General features: G+C 35.5%; 1 protein-coding gene across 3 annotated transcripts in view; it reads right to left on the bottom strand.

Moving 5' to 3' along the window:
- samd12 (sterile alpha motif domain containing 12) overlaps window positions 1-24,835 on the bottom strand; it is a 119,861-nt gene that overhangs the window by 45,585 nt on the left and 49,441 nt on the right. For 2 of the 3 annotated variants that reach the window (XM_088601906.1, XM_088601904.1), the window contains exon 5: window positions 5,691-6,342. The exons of the other annotated variant lie outside the window; for it this stretch is intronic. In XM_088601906.1, coding sequence (XP_088458032.1) covers window positions 6,302-6,342 — 41 coding nt within the window. In that variant the 3' untranslated portion in view covers window positions 5,691-6,301. Of the gene's footprint in view, window positions 1-5,690; window positions 6,343-24,835 lie in introns of those variants that run through there. 3 annotated transcript variants of the gene reach the window in all.

Here is a 24,835-nt window from a genome sequence, read left to right on the forward strand (position 1 = left end):
TAATACCGAAATATAGAAGACAGTCATGTCATAAAATAAATATGCCTTAAGCACTTAAGCATTAATCTTAATTACAACCCAAGGACAGCTTTTGTCCTAAGGACAGCTAAAATCCTAAGGAAATATTCCAAGTAAAGTAGAATGACCTTCTTTACTTTAAAGAGTTAATCATTTTCCTTTAGTTACTCTCACCTGGGAAATGCCATTTTTAATCAACCTACATGTACAACTATAACTACAGTATAACTCTTTTATCATCACAGTGTCCTCTGAAACACTCATTTAACATTCACCTCTTTCTGGACTACAATATAGTGCAAAAATTAGAGCCAGGAAATACATTTTAAATGGGAGAGTCTCACTCTCACTCATTATACTGCAAATTCAGCCACCCAGCAGCCACAAGGAAAGTGCTAAACAGCATGACAAGAATGTTACAGTAGACGTTCATCCCTCTTAATCTCACTGCCGACTGGGAAACATACTCAGCACAGAACAGAAGCCTTCAGAAAGTATGAGTCAATCAAAAGCCCCTAGAAGTACATTTTTGTCCCTTTGTGCCAAAGGTCTAGGACCACCTTTATGAAGTGGTGAGAATGTAGATTACTTGATTTACCCACATGAAGGAGGGAGCAGGTGGGAGCAAACCATGTCTCAGCATCATTATTAAAGAAGACTGTAGCACAGCCCTCAGTATCGGCACCAAAAAGCAAAGGTCACTGAGATGAAGTTGGTACTTGGACATAATTTAACAAAACATGATGAACATGGGTAGGCTTCAAAATATTATGGATCATCCTTTAACGTGCACGAGTGGACATATGATACATGAAAATAGAGTCATTTCATTCAGGGTGGGACGTCAAACTGATTTAAAACACCAAATGTACTTATGAGCAAAACAGGACTGAAACTGACAAGCCTGCCTGTTTGAGTTTGAACAAAAAAAGAGTTTAGGATAGGGACACCAGTATCCTCACTTGCCTCTTTTATGATGTGTACTGTTTCATGACAGCACAGAAAATGCTATGCAGGAGGTAATTCTTTTTGGCACAAACATTATACTAAAATGGATATCAAAGTCTGCATACATATGACTGGCTTTAATTTGGGCCAGATCCATATGCCCTTAGGCACAGTTGCACAACATGTTTTTAGGATGAGAAGATTTTAAACTACCATAGAAAAAACAGCAGATGAAAAGACTGTAACTCCTGGGAAAATTCACAGAAAGAAATCAGTGAGGTCAGAGTTCTATAATGAAATCTATACATTTTATTCATTTCTTACTCAGAGTGTGTAGAAAAAGCTTCCACAGAAGACAATAAGCCTGGGCAGGCATATTATAGGAATTCTACAGGAATAGTAACGTGAGCAAACCATCGTGACTACGCATGAAAATGTGATTCATATTCAGGTTTCATCAGGTTTCACATGTGAGAAAGCATCAATAGCACACCAAGATGCACAGCCAATCAAAGGACAAATAGGGAGTGACATTAAAATCCTCAACCTCAACAACATCAACATTCCCCTGAAGAGCACCTGTTTCCAGTAGTGTGAGGGGGGAATTTCAAAACTACAAAGACTGGAAAGAAAAATGGAAGGAGACAAAAGAACAAATAATGTCCAGCAGCCCAAGTGAGCAGATTACTCAAGCTTTGAAGACAAGCTAAAAGAATGAACAGCACCAAGGACACTCCAGGAGATGAAGGGATGAAAACAGGACATTTTACACCACTTTGCATCGCCTTCTGAAGAGCCAAAGCAGAGATTCATCTTGCAGTTGCAGCTAAATTTAGCTGTTCATATGATTTGTACATTGTATTTTACTTAGTTTTCATATCAGTTGAAATGCAAATGCATTTCATAAAACCCTATGTCACAGCTGTCAATGTGTCCCCACACATACTACTTTTCTATCAAGAATACACCTCAGTGTGAATATTACTACATCTGTGTGCACATTTTTACAGCAAATTATATTTTATTCAAATTAAAATGCATGTATACTTTTGGTTATAGTTTTATAACAGTTCACAAAAAAACTTGGTTCCTTTGTCATTGCAGAAATATTTGAAGGTAAGAAAAGTCCCTTGAGCTTTTTTTATTAAATTTCAAATATTTTATTCAACATTTTATCTTTTTGTTCTTAGTGGCCTTGTGAAACTGAAATGCCAATTTTTAAAGGCAGCCTATGTTCCTTGTTAAGGTCTTCCCTGAAAGTGTTACAAGTATAAGTAATTGCAGTTCATTACAGTGGCTGTAAATCCTGCAACTATTTTTTTAAAACCACCTTGAGAATGAACACAGCCATCTCTTGCTTAATTAAATAGCACTGAAGTCAATTTTCACAGTTGTATTACCTTCCACCTTCAGAACAAACATAACCCCCGCTGAAGTCATAGGCTTTATACGTACAATAAAAAATGTAATCCTGTCATGGCCCTGTAGGATAATTAAGTATAAAATTATATCAGTAATAATGCTGTCAGGGGTCAAACATTGTATGACATGAAACCACATGAAAATGATTAATGTCTTAATGTTTCTAGGGAACTGCAGTCAGAAAAGAATGGTGGGGTTTCATGTTTCAAGGCTTGTGAATCCAAATATCGGGACTATTAAAATAATTACCAGCACTTTCTTTTGAATTTTTCTGCACATGTTTTACATTTGGATCCTTCTCATATTTTTGAGGTGACCAGCAACTGTTGCCCATGTTAAGGAGACTTTCTGATCTTATCTGTTTTTCAAATGTTGTTTTAGTCTTCAAACATACCAGAAAGACAAACTTCAGACTTTGCCCACACACATCTTGTAACTCCCTTCTTTCAGACTTGTGTGCCATCACACTTTCTCACGCCTTCCACTCTATTCACACCTTCCTCCAGGCACTAGAACATTTAATTACATTCCAAATTAACTGGTACACAGTGCTTTCTATGTTCACTGAACACCAGGCATAGCGTTATCAATCTGATTTACTCTGTAATTACCAGTTCTTTCAATCCTCACTCTCCATGTTGAATAATCATGTCATCTTGACTCACTCCTTCACTTGTCACCTACTCTTGTACTGGCTGATCCTGTTTTGCCAGGGACACCTTTCTATAAAAAAACAAACAAACATTTGCATCCCTGACACAGCAGCAGTCAGTTTTGCAGCTTCGTTACTCTCTTTCATTCTCCCTCTGTGACTGTTTGACTGCACAAGGGGTACTCAAGACTCACCTTGTGCTATCTAGTCTCCTCTCTTTCAATTGCTGGTATAAGAAACACTGTTACCTTGCCAAGTGATGACCCACTCCTTCAGCCACTAGCACTTCATGTCAGTCCAGGTACCTTAGGCCAACCTTACACTTTGACAGGGTACTTCACGCCTATTTTGTGTCTGGTAAATGAGCTACAATGCAGCCTGTCCAAAATGTGATGTCCCATAGTACAGCCTAAGGCTATGTAACGTATTAAGTCCCATAAGCTTGCAAGCAAGATCAAACTGATACTAGTATGAAGAGCTCTCAGTTTCTCCTTCTAGGATAGAACCTAGATGCAGACTGAATCTCTTTCTTACGTCATAAGTCTCTTAATTAGCCCCAACAGCTCCTTTCCCTCACATGAAATCCCATTCCCTCCAAGTCCTAAAGAATCACTCAGACCAACAGGTGGTCAGTTTGGCTCAAGGCCACATCATTTGGCCAGCGTTTTGAGCCAAGATGATGACTTCCTCCCACAGCACCTTTCACTACCTCACACAAAATAAAATATTATGAGTAAGCCCCTCACCACTGTAAAAAATAGCTGCTTCTCTCATGAACGTTGGGGATAATGTGAGATTTGTACCTATGCTGAAAGTTTGATAAATGCTCCCCACTACAATATGTTGTGAGTGGATGGCATGTTTAGACAGGTGGAAGCTCTAGTCTGAACTACATTCTGCAGAATGTCCTGTCACCCTCAGTCAACTGACCAGTTGAGATAAGACAATTGGTTAGGTGATCCTGAGGCGTCTCCATTATTTTACATCTGCTGTCTGGGGACAGAAGGCCAGTCCTCTGTACAGCATCGCAGCAGAGAGACCTGGGGAGGTGTGTTTGGATATGCAAGTTTCTGGAAGAGTCTCAGTGAGAGAAAGTTACTTTTTGGGAAAGACTGTTTTAAGAAAAGAGTCTTGGAAAGAAACTGTGATTGTGAAACTAGTAAATGGCTTAGCTACCTGGTTTATATAGTGAGCAAACACAGAACTTTTGTGAGTAGATTGGCTTGTGTTTTGTGTTACAGTGGAGTTTTCAAACACTGTAAGAAAAGAATACTGATTCAATCTCAACAACGAAAACAAAAAAAAGATTAAGAATGATGTAAATACATAATTAATAGACAAGAAAGATATAATAATTTAATAAGTATTCAAATTAATTTAGGTGTTTAAATTACATTTAAAGAGCCACAAATTTAGCTAAAAGATTATTTGTCTGAAAGTATTCAACCATGAAGACTAAGGAGCTTGAAAGCATGTCAGAGATGAAGTCATGGGAACTGGAAAGCTTGTTAGGATTGAAGGACAAATGGATGGAGCAAAGTACAAGCTAATAGTAGATAAAAACATGTTTCAGTCTGCTAAAGACTTAATAACTGGGCGAATATTCACCTTTTTGAATTCACCTTAAAAAATACTTTTGACTTTGAATTGATATACGGAACAAAAGCATCCTTCCACACACTGAAAAACACTTTTAAAGTGATCCATTTCAGCTTTACATTCTGTTTACTCCTACTGTATCACATTGGTTTCTCAGTTTTGCACCAGAGTCAAAACAGGCTTTCTAAGTCGATGGTTTTGGATTTAAGCAGAGCAGTTTGACTTGACTGTGCAGGGTCAGTACCATACAGTACTGTAAATCAAGATGGTTTGGTGGAGGACACTGTAAGGTGGTGAGTGACAGAGAGTGTGAAAACAGCAGAGAAGAAAAAGAACTTCTAGAACATATGAGTGAAGCCCAGTGTAAGGTCAGAAGCCTGTGCTCTAAAGTCCTACATACACCATAGACAGAATAATTACACACCTGGATGGATGGGGACTGGTGGGTCAGTCAAAGCAGGTGAAAGTAGGACATATCCACTGTAGCAATGGTCCTTGTAATGCTACATAACTATTTTGTTTAATCCCTGGCTATTATATTAAGAAATACTATGAAATACATTCTTAATCAAATCAGTACTGTTGTTGAAACAGATACCTTGGTATCCTTAGAGAAATAGCTGGATGGGTTTCTTAGATAATTCAGATCCTAGAACCTTCTGTACATCAATGACACAGAAAGACTAAATAATCTCAGTTTTTTGGACATTTATCACGCACCTTAGTTTGGTTTGAATTTTATTTAAAAGCAAAGCAGTATATTCTTGCTTCTATGTTTCTCAAACATATTGAGATCAATTTCTCTTTTTCATAATTAAAGATCATTTTTGGGAGTTATTATATTTTAACTACATATAAAACTGTACTTTATTAAAAAAAATTAAACTGACCCAGCTTTGAATTTGAATTTGAATTTTGTAATGTAATACGAACTGGATGCTCTATCTTGTGTACAGTACATACATCAAGCTGTCATCACACAGAAGACTTTGGGATTAATTGTTGCTGAGAAGAATAAACTTCTATTGATTTACTATGAAACAGTAGAATATTTGAAGTTTGGCACAATTTCTTTCAGAAAATTGAGGTTAAATGCTACACTAGAACACAAAGCTTTGAAAAATAACCTAGTAGACTTTTTTTTTTAAATGTTGTTGCAGTTCCAGTATACTTTGAAACATTCAATACTATCATTTAGGGTACTCCCAACTTTTCTCACACTTCAAGGGATGCGAAAGTCAGATCAGCTTTTAATGAAATTAATGCTATGCTACATACAGTAACAGGGTCACTAACTTGACAACAAAATGATAATACCAAGGTGGCTCAATGACAATTGTCTTAAAGTTGTAAATTGTTTTGTCATAAGTTTTAAAAATACTACGCTCTCCTTGTATTAAAATATTCTACCAACACGTAACTTCAACTTAATGACAACTGCCACTGGTATGTTTTTAAATAAGGGAAAAAAAACACCTAGATCTATTTATTTGTAAAACGTCAGTTTGGTTACCTTTTAGGTTTGAAAATAACTAAAAGGTCTGTCATCACACAGAAAAGCTTCGCTGAATATAGCGTATTTCAAGTCTTTTTCAATTCCTTTTCTTTCCTTCTCCTTTGAAAATCAGAGTGCTAGAAACAAAGGGATGCCCATGTTCATGTTCATCTGTCCTTGCCACAGTAATCACAAAGGCAGGAAGTGCCTGGGAAGAAAAAATGAAAGTAGCACTTTCTACCAGTATTTTTTCTTAGACTTCAAAGATACGCTGTGATTGCAGCAGTCTAAGCACATGCCACAATTCTTCTATGCAAAAACAAATGGTCAGAATCATGGGATATTTTAAAATCTTATTTTCACATTATTTGTCCTCTTTATGTATTTGTGTTTTCCAAATAGTATTGGTGTAGTCCAAACTTTTTTCAGAACATTCAATTCCTCAGCCACCTCAAAGCAGACATTTAACTGCCTTCATGCATACTTCAAAGGCATCTTATGCATGTATGCTGTATATTAATGATACATCAGAGCCTGTGCAATCCATACAAAGGCATTGCATGGGGATCAAATTATATGTGTTCTGACATCTGAGAAAATGATGTTGTGCCACATTGTTAGTTTTTCACTAATTCACAGAAATTAATTCGATATGGCTCATTGGCTCTTGATATGTGTGTGTGTTTATAAATGGATGGTACATCAATCAAGCTTTCAATGAAGATGCTCTATTAAGACAAGAGCCTAGTACTGAGCACCTGTACTATTATTCTTAATGACTATCTAAAACTAACAACTGCAGCTGCCTCAAGCACAACATCAAACATCTCTTTTCAAGTGGCAATACTTCGGATTTGAAGGAGTCATTCCACCTGTATGATTGCCACTGGACGCGTGACAGTGCCTCTTCTCAGGGTGTTCGTTAAAAGCAATTGCAGATATTTCTTCCCTCTCACATCCCATTTGTCCCTGCTGCAAACAAACCTCATAGATATGAAAATATAAGCTATGACACTCTTTCCTTCTTATAACTCATCTTATAATTTCATCTGGGGGTGAAATTGTGGATCGCAGTATCACAGACGTGGTGATTATGTATTGTTCCAACTGGGTTCTAAATGGAATATTTGCAATAACTTATTTACTCAGGAAGTGCTTTAAGAATGGATGAGAAGATGTTATATTTTCAACAGGAAAAAAAAAGGGACCGTTTCCGCAATGTCTTCTGTAGCTTGGAGACTGCTCATTCACTAAAAGCTATAAAAGCTATACCACTGCTCACCATCTGACTGCCTTTCATTCTGTGGTCTCACTTGACGTGTGCGTCAATATTTTGGAGGGATGTGAATGTTGTGAATGGTGAGCTGTGATGAATTCCTAGTAGGTACTGTAGGAGAAAAGGTGGAGAGATACGATAACTAAAGAGAAAAAAAAAACTTGGTTGTTGGAAGTAATACTGTATTGAACGCGTAGAGACTGTTTCCCCCTGCACTTAATGTCCAGAAAGCTCTATTCCATGTGTGAAAGGTTTATAGCAAACACCTTCAATTTATGAAGTAGCCTGATAATTTAAACCCACATGCAAAAGGGTAGGAGGAAAACATAAAAAATAATGAGGCTTACTCTAAGCCATATCCGTGTCATTAATTTAGGGGCACAGTTGCACATATATGTGTAGATTTGTGTGGAAAATATCTTACAGCAAATTAACCTCTAAAAATAATTTATGCTAGTTCTGGAAGTTACAGCGTGAAAGCTGCAGGCTAGGAGGCAATTTCCTGTCACACAACATTGCAACAGCGCATATGAAACAGCTTATGAGTCAGGAGCTTGATGGTACCTGCTTTATGGTAGTTGAGAAACTGACTTCCATATTTCCTGGATTAACAGAAACATAATTCCATTTGGCTTGTCATGCATGCTTCTGCTTTGTTCACTCTCTGAAAACCTTATGGAAGAAAAATAAATCTTCAATCCTTATTACAAAATGGCTGACTAGGCACCACTGCTGTTTTCAAACTATGATATTGCCATGTTTTATTGATTTTAGTGACTGCAGACAAATTCACCATTTTTTAGATCAGAGAGGTGATTTGTCAAGAGCAACAGTGCATCATTTTCTGCCACTTACGTTCTCTATCATAAAAGTATGCTCACCAATTAAATTACATTTCCATGGATCCTGAAATGAAATGCAATTCTGAATTTCTTTACAGTCACGTGACAAGCAAAGCAATCCGCAGTCTATACTATATGTCAGCACAAACGTTGACCGCACTGATTGTTTCTAAATGATCCACAGACCTAGAAAAAATAGCTAGCAGATGGCTGTACCTCTGAAATGTTGCTCTGCTTGTAAAAGAGCACAAAAAGGCAATGTTCCATTCCAGGTTAACTTTAAGATTTTCACACCACAACACAGAACAAACTGTGATCAATGCAGAATTTCAACAGCAAATGGAGTTTTTCATTCCTAGGGAATTTCCACTGTATGCTAACCACACAAATTACCTTTTAAACACAGTGCTTTTGCTTCAGTTGACTTGTTTCCAAGCTTATACTAACGCATCTCATGTGGTCAGACTCTGGATTTAAACTGTCCTCACAGGGACAATGCAATCTGTACACTTAACATGGGATTATCTGTTGTGGAACAGTACACACATTCTGAGATCTTCTCAAGAAAATGTCAAGACAACACTGCAAAACATGCTGTTCACTATTTTAGTAATGTGTTATGCTGCGTTTGTTTATTTTGCTTTTCTCATAATGATCTGAGATTCAGAGATTAATGTTCAAGAGGCAAGATCAAGAGTCTCTGTCAAGTAAAACATATATTTAAAAAACAATACAAAGAAATGTTACACACCTATTGAATGTATAAGTGAATCCAGAACAGCTGTAGTCGAAATATAAAAAATGTATGACAAGATGCCTAGTACAGTCATTCACGTTATTATCTCTAATATATCAAACCCTGCTGCATTCATAATGGATAATTAAGCATTATAATTACATCTGAAATGACAAATTGGAATCTTGGATGGCATTAGCAAAGGGAAAGAAGCACTGTTAACTTTTATATCAAAGGCTTAAAAAGATCAATCATCCGGAATAGCTAAAAGACCTTTCAATGAACTTCCTTTAATCACCTCACAATGTTACAATCAACTTGAAAGTTACCATCATAAAGGAGACTCCTGGGTTTAATAACTAGCCTCAGTGAATAAAGTAAATTTTTAATAGAGGGCAAACACAGCCTGAGGCTTATAATACATTGGGAAATAGAACATCAACTACTTACAAACAACAGTCTCATTTATATTTAAACCTTCCAGCCCAAGCGTCAGTAGCATGTATATATTTATAATTTCATTAAAATCAACAATACACCTTTCAGAAGATCAGACCTTCTGAATTCCAACCTACCCGCCTTATGAAAATACTATTTCAATCGACCATGAAAACGTCAAAAGATATTACACAGGAGCTGCATCCTGATTATTATTTAATCCTAATGTAAAGCTTTTAAAAAAGAACTTCTCTTTTCTGTTTCAATTATTTATGTAGTAAGTAGGAGATACATTCTAAGATGTTACATAAATACTGGGAAATGAAAAGTGAAGAGTTTCATTAAATGCAGCGTGGAAGCAAGCAGATCTCCACTGTGCAGCTTTACTCTCCCATTCCTGGTTTTAACATTATCTGTGGCCTGGCCTGGCAATGCATAACCTACATTTAAACTGCATCAGGACCCCAGGTGAAAAAACAAACCAGCTATGCTTGGCAAGGGACTTCACTATAAAACCTCCACTGAATGAACAATCATCCCTTGAACAGCTGCCACTTCAGGGGGTGGAACTAAGCATCCGGTTTTACAACCACACACCACCACCCAACAGGCCATAGAAACAGCCTAACACACTGAGAGTGGAGAAACAAGTCTTTTAAAACCAATCACATGGAGGAGGTTCTGACCCTGTATCCACAAGTACTAACACATTTGCTTTCACAAAAAGCATTGCACGGACAGGACCCCTGTTTAAAATACATCAAAGGGTGGCAGGGACTGCAGCATAGTGCCTCCTATCACCGAACCTAGGGAACAATTTTGGACCAAGTATTTGGCTACATACAGTCCTTGCCTTCACTGACCTGACAGGATCAGGCTACAGGAAGGCATGATTGATCGATTTACCCTTTTAATACTGAAATAACTATGGTGTCTACATTGATATGTCTTCATTTAAAGAATGCTTTCACTTTCCATAATACAATGCCTCAAACCTTATTTTCTGATGATGGTAATAAAAATTCCACCCATTTGATATCAGAAAGCATGTTGTGTTAATTGTACTGTACATGTTTAGGCTATTTACGGTATTAGCACATTTAATTGGATGCTTAGCATTAGTTGTATAGCACTCTCACATCTTCCTCTCACGAAATACCATTAATAGAATTATGGAAGAATCTAGGAAGTATAACATCTCCCTTTTGCACAAATGAATGTCACCATTCAAGTGCTGCTGCTTCTTCTGTGCTCTGCATATTTACTATATCATACTATATAGTCATTGTTCAGGGAACGAGCCATATAAAAGCCATATACATTTTTTCCTTTAGATTGTGATGTTCAGTTTAATAATAACATTATTATAATTGAGGCAAACCATTTGCATTTAAATGCTCTTTAAAACACTAAGCAGTAGGGGCAATACTTTATTATCCTACCATACTATCACACTGATGCCAGTGCAACATTATCTGGTGATTTGGCATTTCTTTTATCTGACTTTGTCTGAGCAGGGCACTCAACTCCAGAAGCTGCAGCTCAACCGGAGCAACAAGACAGGTTAAAAAAAAAGCGAAGGACACAACAACAAAAATAACTTTTGTCCATGCTGAAGAACACACAGATGTTTTTTTATACTGTCTAGGAAAACAATAATGTAATAAAATCAAAATGTTAACAAATGTAACAATGTAATTAGCACTCTGGGAGGAAGCTGAAGGGGAAACTTATAAAGTATACAGTTGTTATCCAGTCAGTACATCCCTGTCCTATATGTTAAACTCCAAAATATAAGAAGAATAAAATAATAAGCAGAAAGTTAAAGATACAATTTGGTTTACTTTCTTAGTTGCAAAAAACTAACACTATTTTAAAAAAGTAATGGTGCCGAAATATTGCAAGTTAAGAAATTTTCAATTTTTCAATCTGTCACGCACTGTGAGAGCAGTAACTCAGCAGTATGCTGGAGCACTGGGTTATTGCTGTTTACAAAATAAATCACATTTGTTGGAATCTGAAGAGGGTAATGAGTAAAAAGGATGTGATCTGTAGCTGTAACACTTCTCCCTGGCTACTTCTTGATAAACGTCACTACATAACATTGTTCGCTGCTCTGATTGCTCAAACTATTGTACATCTCTTTGTTTTCCATCCTGAGAATCAGGTAGGTCTTATGAGCCTTTTCAGCTTTATCCTTTGTTACCTTGCTCATACTTTGAAATTAAGTCATGATATGAAAAGCACTAGTAACCCAAAACACTTTCTTGAATTATACTGATTGTTACCTGTTTGATTTTGAAAAAAGTGGGGTACAATGTGATACTGGGCATGCCTAGACAAAGACTCTCCTAGATTATATTGAACTGCAGCCATTTTGTGGTTAAAATTGGAATTTCGAAGCCCTGTCACACTTCTTGTTTTTTGAGGAATTCGGGTATGACATATTGCTTATCCATCCCTTCTGTTTTTCAGGCAGTGTTTTCATTGTTTTATTGGAATAAGATAAAAGGGTTTGTTGTCAAGGGCAACTTTAATGAGTCAATATGTCCCAATTATGGACAATATATGGGGCAACTTTAATGGGTCAATATATTACCCAATATGTCCAGGTTCTCTCTTTAAAATCAACTGTGTTTTCCCCACTATTTGAGCGCAGACCCTTTGTGTAATACCAATACAAAAAACCAGAATGCCACATTTCAGATATGACCAGATTTAACCATGAAGCTTTTATACAAAAACTGAAAGGCACTTTACTTCAACTTTATACTCCATAATTCAGTGACATACAGTACGTGGGCAAGGACTGATTTCATCTCTATTATACAGTATTTGAGCTTTACATCTAATCAAACAAGCGCATTTTATAGGATTTATTTTACATTGTAGGGCTATATAACAAGACATATAATTAACCAGGAGTGTTAAAATATCAGATGAATGTAGCCTCATGTTCATATTATGTTTGAGATAAAAGAATAATAAATTACTGGCAATAAGTATTTGTTGCAAGTATTTACCCTATTATGTATACTTTGCTGTATAAAAACTGCAGACTGTGTTAAAAATATTTTACTGTAAGTGCTTGAGGTCAATTCAGACTGAGGTTTGAAAATTACATCATGTTGTTTCTATGTTTTCTTTAGAGGCTTCAGTTCTCCCAATGATACATTAGAAGAGGGTGTAGGAAGTGGTAGACCTCTGGTTTCCATTGCAACATAAGCTCTCAATTAATTTAATTGACCTAATTATCTGCACAACTGGACATATTTAATATAAGGTCTTTGAAAGGTGAAATTTTAGGAGAGACACTTAATTCTAGGTACAGCAGCTATAAAACCTTTTCAGGTCTTGATCTGAACATTAAATTGTTCCAGTTAAACAAATAATTGCATCAAATTAAGCAAGTGGGGACTTGGCTATAACAAAAGCCAGAAAGCCCTTTGTCCCTCCTGGACATAAATGTACTCTTTGTTGAATAACAGGCTAATGGCATTGAAAAGAGGGTACTGCAATCTGACTGTATTTGTGCATTAGGCAGATGTTTCAAGGCAGAAGAATTTAAAACAAACTTAAACAATCTGGACAGCGGTGTCACTAATGAGTGACGGTTCCTAATGCAAAATGCCTTCCGATTAATGATTAGAAAGTTTTCAATAACAGTTAAATCTTCTAAACCCTGTAAACTGTTCTTCAAATCAAGCAACAAAAACGGTGTTAAACGACAAAATGAACAAAAAGGCCAATACCAAGACAGGGTGAGCAAAAAAAATCTTCAGTATATCCTCAATGTAAACTGAAAGGACTTTCTTTGAAATGCTTACACAATGGACCATAAGAATGGATACCAATGAGAGGAGGCCAATTTGCCCATCTAGCTTGATTGGCAGTTAGCAACTAATGGATCCAAAGTTCTCACCCAGCTGTGCCTTGAGAGAAGCCAGGGTATCAGCTTCAGCAACAAGGCTGGGTAGTTTGTTCAATGCTCCTACAACCCTCTAGATAAAGAACTACCACATTTTCTCAGTTTTAAAAGCATTTACACTGAGTTTACTGTACACTTGTGTCCTCCAGTTTGTGTTTCACTGTTAATGAAGTCTGAAGACTGAAGTCTACTGGATTATATTAGTCAATATAATGTAATATTTGTATCAAGTTCCCTCTGAGTGCTCTTCATAACTCTGTTTCAGGTTCAGAAATATTGATTTTCTCTCAATTTTGAAAATTAATTTTATATTAATCTTGTACTAATCACCCTTTATCACAATTGATTTTTCTGCACTTCATTTCGAAAGTGAAAGCTAATGCTACCAAAACACAAAATATGATACCAGCGGCGTATGAATTTGAAATAATTTTTATTGGCAGCAGAAATTAAGACGTGCACACCACTACAATGGATTCCCAAAACAAAAGATGTGTTTCTAAATGCAGGGTGATACGTTTTATTTCCACATTGTCTACTTCATGTGTTTAATCATGCTAGTATAAACATCATTGTGTGCATTTGTTTCCAAACTAAAATGATGAAAGTCTGGTATTTTAATTTCAACCAATTTTACTACATACCTGTAGGTTTTAAAATTTTACTGCACTAGTCAGAAAAAAGGAAAATCTTACATGTTATTTTTGTTACAAAAAAATTAAAAACGTAAATGGAAAGAAACACACAACCCTTTGATAAATGCAGATTATTTTTTGACTTCTTCAGAACTTTTTTTTTTAGTTCTCTAGGCACTAGCATTTATAAGTTCAAAACAATCTTGTACTGCTGATTTTACGGATGAATGGTCAGAATAACTTTGTTGAATTACAGTTTAGAATTGTATAAGCCTTTTCAGGAAATCCACAAAAGCTCAGTTGACAAAAAAAAAGTCAAGAAATTCCACTGCTTCTTTGCTTTTTATGCTCTGTCTGCTCTGTTCAGAATAATGATCGGAGTAGCTGTTTTTTAGGATGAACACAGCAGCAAGGTAGATGGCAAATGAAACTGTAAGACTTAAAATTCTACAATAGTTTTATTTTGCATTGATTCAGCACAAATAACCAACTTAATTACTCTATGTCAACATTTATAATGAGAGCACTCCATGTTTAACTAAGAATTTAGCACTCTGATCTGTCTAGTATTCCCTAACTTTTCAATAAGCATTTCTGTGTTTTGGACCAAGATGAAATTTTGATTGACTGGATCGTAATATATTTTCCTGCACTCAGTGGTTCAATTTTCTTTACCTTTGCCAGCTAGAGCCTTTTATCTTTATTTGCAAGCTTAGATGTTCCTTTTTACAGCCAAGCCAACCACAGGGGGCAGCTATTTCACTCCAGTTAAAAACCAAAGCTTATCAAGAACTTCTGGTGGGTTATAGTTTTTAAAGCCTACCGTATATCTGCACTATGCCATGCACTTGTCTCAATCAACAGCCACAGGGTACTATCAGGGAGCAGTCATGGGCATGAGTATATGTAAGAAGAAATTATTTCATCTAGGGGTTCAGACCATAGCAGACCACAAAAAGGAATACTGCAATGGTTTATTAAGTAGCTGAGAAACCTGAAATGTTTTCTTAGAATCCTGAACATGCTGTGCTAGATTTTATAGTGTACAATATAAGTATGATATGTGCTAATTTCAGGACAGCAAAGTTTATTTTAAATATTTTCATTTAGAATATTTAGAACATACTGTTTTAGGCTCAAATTTAATTCTCTGTCTTTTAATAGTACAAGACTCTAGGTGGACCTAACGAGGGCTGAACACCCAAAACTGTATTTTTCTGCTTCGTAGTGTGGAACTGACTTTGACTTGTTCCATTGTAGGGTATTTAGCAATCATCAATAATAGTCTTAAGAACAATAAACCTTCAGTTTGGTCATGCAGATACAGTAACAAGAGATTACTGCTTGACTTATTTCTTGCCCCTCTTCCCAATATCAATTTACTGTCTGTTCAGTGTAAGCATCAATTGATCCTGTTGCAAAATAAAAAAACAACAAATGATAATGAAGTTTCTTCTCAGAACGATGTTTTGCTCTTTGAATGTATGTTAAATTTTGTGAGACATTCTTTGCTCAGCTGTATGTTGATAGACATGGAAAGTCAAGTCAAGTAGCCTGTCTTGAAAACAAACTAAATTCACAAAAGCCACTTTGCCATTTCATTTGCTTGTGAAATGCCGGAATGAAAGACTGCCTACTGAAGCCCTGTAGCAGTTTTTTCATATTCTTCAACTGTATATATTAGTAAGTGTATTCATTTGTCAAAACTTCTAGGGTAGTCAATATGAATTACAGTAAAACCACTGCAAACACAGAAAGGGAAACTCCTTCTGTTTCAATTACAATACATACTTTCAGTACACACATGCAGAAATACATTACCTGATACATTTTTCAAAGGGATAGACAGAGTTTTGGATATTTTTGTTATTTTCCATTTATCTGCTGCCTTTTGGACCTCAGTCAATTATTGCTAATTCTTCTCCTTTCTTCTCCTTTCTTCCTGATAATAATCTTATTATGTAATGAATCATGTCACATTTAAGAAATGGATTTGTGATTAATGTAAAATCAGTGTGAGGTTATTCTATGCCCCTTCAATTTGTTTTGTTATACTGTCTCTTCAGGTGTTTGAGTGGAACATCTGTGGACGTCAGTGGATTACAGTTTAAGGTTGTGTGCTCACATTACCTTGCACAAAAGCACCTAGAAATCCTTTACTCACATTGAATGAAAGTAATCTCCAATTCCCATTTTTGCAAATGGTGTATTTGGCATCACTTTGGTCAGGTCAAGTTAAGGGTGAAAATGTAAGTAAAGATTAATCTGCTTCATCAGGGTGGCTTTAAATTGTGCCCTCATTAACAAATTAAGTAAAAAAATTAAGAATGGCGATGCATTGTGACGAAAGCTGAAAGCTTGCTAGAGCTTTCTACCAAGGTCATCATGCTACCGAAGTCTCGCTGCCTTTGTTTGGTAGAACACTGTCCTTCCAGGAAACCAATTAATAGGATTACTGGAACAAACTAATAACTAATTCAAGGCTATCAAAGACGTTGACAACAGGCCTGCTTTGAATGATGAATGAGACCAAAATTAAACAGAGCACCTTGTTTTTTTTTTTTGAGAATACGAAATGACATCAAAATAAAATGTACCAGTATGCCCTACTGTACCTGTAAAAATAGTGAATGAGGTAAAAACAAAACAAAAAAAAAACATCTGACTTTCCCTCCTTTTTTGTTCATATTAAATTGAGTTTGTAATGAAACTCAAGAGCACGGGACAACCAATCACTAAACCCAACTAAGAGTAAATAAAGATAATAAATACCCTTTGCCCATGTTTGTCATTTTGGCATCAACCTCCTCCTGGCTACCATAGTAGTTTCTTAACTCATTCCAACTAGAAAGAAGTTCTTACAAATTCTTTCCTTGTGGTCAGTCACGCAAGAGGGACGTACTGTACATACTCAATTGCTCAATACTAGGATTATGTCAGGGCTATCAGATTGAAACAATTCCCCAAAATGTTAAATAATTAATCTGAGAGCAAAAGTTTCCCAAAAGAAAACTTGTAAAAGTGCATATACAATAGTCGGACAGTACAAATTCTCGTGTTGCACCATGTCCTGTGGTTTAATCCCAGCTCCAAATGCATGCAGCCTACATTATGTTAATAGATTACTTTAAAATGTCCCTGTGGGCTCATGTGTGTACACTGTAATGTTCTGTCCAGAGTCTAGTCTGGCGTTGTGCTCTGTGCTTCTGGGATAGGCTCCAGGTTACCCTTAACTAGAATCAGTGACTTTCTGATAATGGATGGATGGATTGAGATAAACAGATTTCTCACGCCTTTGTACTGCTGCTTTGACTGCATTTCAATTCTCAGTGCAGCAGTCAGCTCTAACCTATTACACCTAATAGTGCCCTGAGGGCTGTTCTAGACAGCTCCTTTATCACATGCTTTTGGTACTCTTCTTAATTTCATAAAATGTAATTTCAGGAAATTCTAAGAAATTCATAAGTTATACATTTTGTGAAACAGAATCACTCAAAAAACATTTTGCAAAAGGAAAGATATGGCAGATGTTTTCTTTGTTTTACTTCATATAAACTGTAAAGTAAAAGTATTTTAATCTGGATTTAATGAAAGAAACGTTTTAGAAAACTTATTTTTTGTTTGGCTTTTCTTATGAGTATAACTTCATAACAGATCGATAAATGTTTTACATTACTGAATTAAACTCCTTTATCTTTAAGGTCTCAAAATAGGAAATTGAAAGAGATTTTTAAAATACTAATATCTAAATACACACAGCAGAGTAATTTAAAACAGAATGGTGGATTCTAGTAAACTTCTGACTTTATATGTGTTTTCTGGTTATCTGAGTGTTTGTCTATAATAACCTCATTAAAGCCCATCATCCCATCGTAAAGCTTAGGTGTGCAGAAAGACTGAAAGCTGTCAGTCCTTCTAGTTCACAGTAACATTACGAATCACAATTCATTGTAAAACATCTGAATGATTAAATCTAAGGAAAAATACAACTTTTGTGGCATTCTTTCTTTAATGAAGTGAAAGAAAACTTTAAGTGAAAGAAATTCTAAAATAATAAAGAAGAGAAACAGAAATGGCTCACAATTTTTTATTTCGCTGCATAATTTTGAAATCAGATGCTTATTAGCAAAACTGAAAACAAAATAGTTGAAAAGTTGAAAATAAATTGCTTATGTAGCCCAGACATACTTAAAGTGCGATATGAAGCATTTCACATTTAACAGACAGGAAGGTGTGGAATGTCATGAGAGCTAGTGTCGAAATACGCACTTTTTCATTTTTTTAAATTAAGAATATGGTAGGATAGTTATTAAAGTTCTGTGAATCACACAGTCTTGTCACAGAGACAGCCCTGCCTCAAATGGCACTAATTGGCAATCTGGCAGTTAGGGCTCATAACAGCAGAAAGCAGTAGGGGAATGCGAACCATAAAATTGTACAGCTGATGAGTCAGAGCATTCACTTCACAGGTCATGAATCATGCCAACTTCTGGAGCATACAGTACCAATGTCAACTCTCCAGTCCCAAGATCCGACAATCTCTATGAGGCGCACGACAAAAATGGTAATAAACTAAAAATAAACTACATTCATGACTTGGTAGTCAAAAATGAAAACATTGTATTGCCTTTTCACATTTCTTGCTGATTTATCTGGTCAGGTTGTAAGTACTGTATATGAGGTATCAGTTTTTATCCACGCTCAATTTTTAATGGAGCACTGCCTACATTGATCTTTATTTTCCACAACCTCTTATATCCATGTATGGTTTTGTTGTTTTTCTTTTGTCTTTTATTTCAATGTGATGTAATGTGTGTTGGGACTGAGCTTCACAACTGGCAAAAAGCTTTTTTCAATCAATCTGAATTTAAAGAAAATACATTCAGACCCACAATGAGAAATACTTTATAGCCTCATAATTAAATAGCATATATATGGGTATATTTTTATACCTACAGTACATATATACACATAGAAAAACAAGCAACAGCTGGTAAAAGCTATGTATGTTGTTAGATAAAAAAGAAGAAATCCCAGACCACTCTATTATTAGTAGATTTGACAATTCTACCATATTTTCTATGTAAAACTTCTTTTGTCTTTCCTCATTTATTGTTTCATAAATCTGTGCATGATTTTTGCATCAGTGAACTTCAATTGGCCTTATACAAGCAGTTCCTATGTATTATTACTCATGTACCATAAAGAGTACGTCTTATACCTTTGAAGAGAATCATCTTTAAACAAAAAGCACAAATAATAGAAACATGTTCTGACATTTATTCCTTCTATCTGCCCAGTGCCATTTAGAAGAATAACTAAAAAGACCTGTTCAACCACACCTCTCTTTTCAGGGTTCAGTGAGTGAGAAGGTTCTATTAGGCCTTCTCAGTAATCTTACCAAATGAATCATATTAGTCACCACCGCTACTGTCATGTCAATCTGAAAGCATGGCACTAAGCTCACAAAACATCCTCTGGAAAAAAAAAAACAGTAATTCAAACTAAAAATGTCATCGACTGACTTTTAATTCCAAGAATTGTGAATGAGCACGCCATTTTCAGTAATGTCACTTAAATTTAGGACTGAATTGTTAATACATCATCATTCTTATGCTGGAGATGTACACAAGCGAGGGTCAGCCAAGACAACATGCCTGAGCTGGGTTTGAGAGGGTCACAGATCTGACTGGGCCTCACAATGCTGTCACAGCAATTACACACATAATTTCTGAGCGCATGGTTACTAATTAAGGATCTGAGTACAGCACAACAGCTGAAAAATAAAAAAAAAAGTCACAACAGCAAATCCTTTTTTTAATTTATTTTGTTTAATTTGGATGTAAAGAAGTAAGTCTCCAATAGATGTTCAGACTTCATTTCTAAAGTTTTAATTCCACACCAGTGTACACGTTTGGCCTAACCTGTGTAGAATTCCAAGTATAGCTGCCATCTTGCTAAGATATGAGAAGCCATGAACTACATCACTAAGGCAGCATTCAAAGTATTACTTTAATTATCCTCAGCAGTATAAAATGTTTAGGATCACTTACCTGCCCTTTAATCCCCTTTAATCCTTTATCCCATGTTGGTGCAGTATATAATTGGAATAAAAGACTCTTCCTTCAGTGCTTCATGGATTCAATTGCCCTGAGGTGAAATTAAGGAATCTTACTTCCACGGGCTTTTTGTAAAACCCTTGATCACCTCCAATGTAGCTTTGCCTTCAGTCAATTCTTCACTATTAATTTTCCATCTTCTATTTTTGTCATCTAAGTACTGTACAATCACAATTGGCCATTTGAAATAATGATTTAAAATTTGATTTCCTTATTCAGTATATTAACATGTATTTAAGTGGTAGAATTTTTATCCAAAGCCAATTACATTCATACTACAAGAAGCAGAGAGTATAATACTACAGTATATCACTGGTATTAAGAGTATCAGCTTCTCCTGTAATCACATGTATTACCTACTCATTAACAAAAAAATAGTTTGTACTACAGTGTAATAAATTATTTTATATATAACATACTAATTTATTCAACTACATTCTTCACTTGATTTGGTTAGGAATACATCAGATTCACAAGGGTCCTGCTTCATATTTGCTCAACTGATACACCCAACTGGATATTTTTCATTCGGAAATAAAGATATCAATATTCACAGCAAGTCGAATGCAGCCTATACATTTTTCAACCTCATTACAAGCATCTTCCAAGGCATGTGTACAGTTAGGCCGGGCAGAGGTCCTGATCTTTTACCATATTTACTTGTGGGTTCATAGCTTTTCAGCTTTTGGTTTCTAAAAGAAGCTATACTACTAGTCTACCTATCAAAATCCCAAATAACTACCTTACTCTTTCTTCATTTCACATAGCCCATAGTAAAGAAACATATTTTGCATTTTGCCTGTACACTTCAGTGCATATTACAGCACTAAAGCCACTTCTTGCTGAGTACAGTATGTAAAATGCCTTGACTTAACTTGTTGCATCATTAAACTTGAAGGACATCCAGGTCTAGGCCACAGAATGAATCAGAGCTTACTAAACAGCAACTTATGCAGTTTGGTTACTGTCTCACTTTTCCATGCAAATGAGACAGAGTTCACCTAGAGAGAAGTCACCACTGTTTAAATAAACAATTTCGCACAATAATAAAACCCAAGAAGCTGCTCCATAGTTCCTGAATCTTTTGTAATGCACAGGAAAGCAGCTGAACATCTTATAACCTTAACATGAATTTCCTTTAAGCTGGAAATACTGATATTTCTGTATCAGTTTGTACTGCAAAAGTTAATGCAATACCAAGGGTCAATTATATGAATAAACTTGTTTCCCTATGTACTAGGAACCCTGTTTTTGTGCATGACTTAATTTGTGTTATATTGAGTAGGTGTAGCCAATGCTGATGTATATAAGTTCTAATTTTTGTGATGGACTAAAACAGATCAAGCTTCATTGGAATGCAGTCTTGATGAAGCCAGCACAACACAGTCATAGAGACTACATTTGGCACTATAGAAACATTTTTTTCTCATTAATGATTGCTCAAAAACACATACTAAGTACATGCATGTTCATACAAATACACAATATTGTCCCAGCATGTCTGAAGAATAGTTTGAGGGTTATGGATGTTGTTACAGCTAAAGGGTCTTTATGTCTTAAGGTAAATGGATTATGAATGCTACTGTAATATGTGTAGCGTAAATCATTAATCCTAAAATACTAACACTTACAGAATCCCGTTGATTCTCCAAACACAGTGATTTTCATGCTTATTGTCTAGGTAGAATACTAATTGGGACGTCAATGTCTAGTCAGATAAATGTGGTTGTAAAGGCATACATAATAGACATTGTGTTTCCCAAGAAAAGTGTGTTCTTTACAATAAATCAAGTAAAAAAAAATATATATATAGAAAAGGGCAATGAAAATTAGTTTTTTTTTTCTTTAAAGCAAACCCATCGCTGTTTATTTCGGAAAATGTTACCAGAAATGATGGTATTAGGATATACCAATACACGACACACTGGCTTCATAAAAAAAAAGGTTTGTATAAAATATGTCTGACCACATTTATTTTTTCCTTTAATTACTTATGTGAAAGCTGTTCTCTTAACCGATTGTCACAAACTTGTAGCACAACCAATCCCTTCCCTGCCACAGCAAAATGGTTTTAAATTTTCTTCAAAATTATTTAAACTTTTTAGACTCTGACTCTTACCCATAAGCACAGCCCCAGTCCCAACAATATTACACATCCTATTCTCATATTATAAACTACAGCATGAGAGATACTGTATTTAAAATAGAGAGATATATATACAGGATAAGATCAGAAATGAAGAAATCCGTAGACGATGTAGGCTGGTGGATGTGGTTGAGAAGATGCGAGAGGCGAGGTTACGGTGGTATGGACATATCATGAGGAGGGACGTTGAGGAAGTAACAAAGAGGGTAATGGAATCTGAGGTGGAAGGTAACAGGGGAAGAGGCAGGCCTAGAAAGAGATGGATAGATTGTGTGAGAAAAGATATGGAGGTGTGTGAAGTGAGTGAGGAAGATGTGCTCGACAGAGACAAGTGGAGAAGAGCAACCAAAGCAGCTGACCCCAGGACAGTCTGGGACTAAGGCTGTGAAAAAGAAGAAGAAGAAGAAGAGGAAGAAGAGGAAGATATATATACAGGTATACAATATAAGTGACATAAGAGAATGGGATTTAAGTTTGTTTCAAAATTTGCTTTTCATTATTAAGATACAATTACAGAATAATGAACTTGATTAACACAAAATCACATCTTTGATGAGATTTAATTACTTCATTACATGCCTGTTCATTCTAAGAAACTGTAAGTGAATGAAGCTGCTTTATACAAATTACAGACTCCAAAAAGCAGTCTAAGTGTTTCATAGCTCCATGGTACTGTATTAAAACCACATATTCTAAGTACTTCATAAAAATAGAATAGAAAATCTGTATTAACAGATATAACAACATATAACTATATAGTGGAAAGATATGTCTTATGTCTTCTGCATTTTGATCATTTCCTGTTCTAAACTTAAAATCTTTCAGACATGGGGTAGAGAGAGCGGCCACTTGGAAGAGCAAAAAAATCGAATCAAAATGGTTTGGATTTATTTTTCTTATAAAAAAAAGGATTGCAAATCCTTTGGGCAATGGAACAGCATTTGAACCACAGATAATGATTCTTCAAGGTTAATTTCACTCCAATCAGATACATATATAGCCTATACCAGAACAGTTCTCAACAGTAAAATGTGTTTTTATTTTATTGGTACACTGCAGCTTCATAACATCTGAATGTTTTTTTAAAATTATGCAATAGCACATTATTACTGTTATTATTCATCCGTCACCCCTAGCTACAGTGTCCTTTTCGAATAAAAAAAATGTCTTGTGACACGTGTGCCCATTTGTTCTTTGAAAAATGAGGTTAGCAGTCTATTATGTACCAAAGTACTGTACATGCTTGCATGCTTGCATTCTTGCACAAAAGATAGGAATATGTAACATAACTAATCAAAGCAACACTTTAGTAAAGTCATATACATACCTTAACATTGTTTTTGTAAAGATGTTAGATTTCTTTTCAAGTGCAATGTACACATATGAATAAAAATTCAGAAAATTAGAAAACACTTGACCATCAGAACCATCAATTTTCAATAACCAGGTCCTTGCTGAACTACAGCCAAACACAGATGAAAAGAAGGAAAATATCCTGGATGGTATTCCCATCCGACTTATGCATAGTCATTTGTGTTAATGACAAAGCAGTCCTAGTACAAATCTCAGGTTCTACTTTCCTCAATATTCAATGTGTAATTTAATTTCAGTCCATGATAAACTATGCATTGCATTGCTGTGGTTATGGTTTATGATACTGTGGTTCGGATAATGTGGTTCTGGTTTCCCCAGTTAAACAAATAAAAATCATTACAGTACAAACCTGTTCATTTTGACTCATCGCCCCACATGGACATACTTTATCAACTCACCTGTCAGTTGTCAATACCACCACCCAAAGTTATAGTATTCTAAAAGTTTTTTAAGTGATAATATTTCAGATGCACCGTACAATAATACATTTGAGAAACCAGAAATGTAAATGTGGCATTATTTTAAACCTCATCTATTAAAAAAAATGGAATGCATCTTAGAACTATGTTTGTTTTTAAAGGGGGGGGTTAATATAAACTAAGCTTTAACTTTAACTGGAATTCAAATGTTTGCATAATGAATACTCAAATTTATTTTTTGGTCAGCAAGAGATGTTTTTTTTCTAGTGGTTACTAATATCTGCTTTACTAAAATATCTACAATGAAAACATACACACAGGGAAAATAACTGGATACAGAAAAGGTATCTATTTTGAGATTTTTTTTGCAGCAACACCAAGCTACTGTACATGACATGGGAAAATCAGAAATATGTGTTTAGGGCACTGTAGGAGAATTGAAAAGTTCAGTGTTCACATGAAAAGGAAGATTTATGTTGAGATTGAGACTTTAATTCTTTCCATGGGAAGTGTGCAGAGCTGAAATGCTTCCGATAAATACGGCTTTTAAAACTTCATTATGATCACGCATGATTCATTTTGTAAATGTCAATTTAATTTATTTTGTAAATATTTCAGTAGTCATGTCATCTTAAGTGTTCCCATAATGAAAGCAATTACACAGAACAAGGTGTGTAATTATGATCTAATAATTACTATGCAAGTCTCAGTTTGCTGAGCCCTACTACCATGAAACTGATGGGAAGGAATGCATTACGTATTGCACATGCAGAGGCAGAAATGCAATA

The sequence above is a fragment of the Lepisosteus platostomus genome, chromosome 12 (genome assembly GCF_059453375.1).
Source record: "Lepisosteus platostomus isolate fLepPlt1 chromosome 12, fLepPlt1.hap1, whole genome shotgun sequence".
Lineage (NCBI taxonomy): Eukaryota > Metazoa > Chordata > Actinopteri > Semionotiformes > Lepisosteidae > Lepisosteus > Lepisosteus platostomus.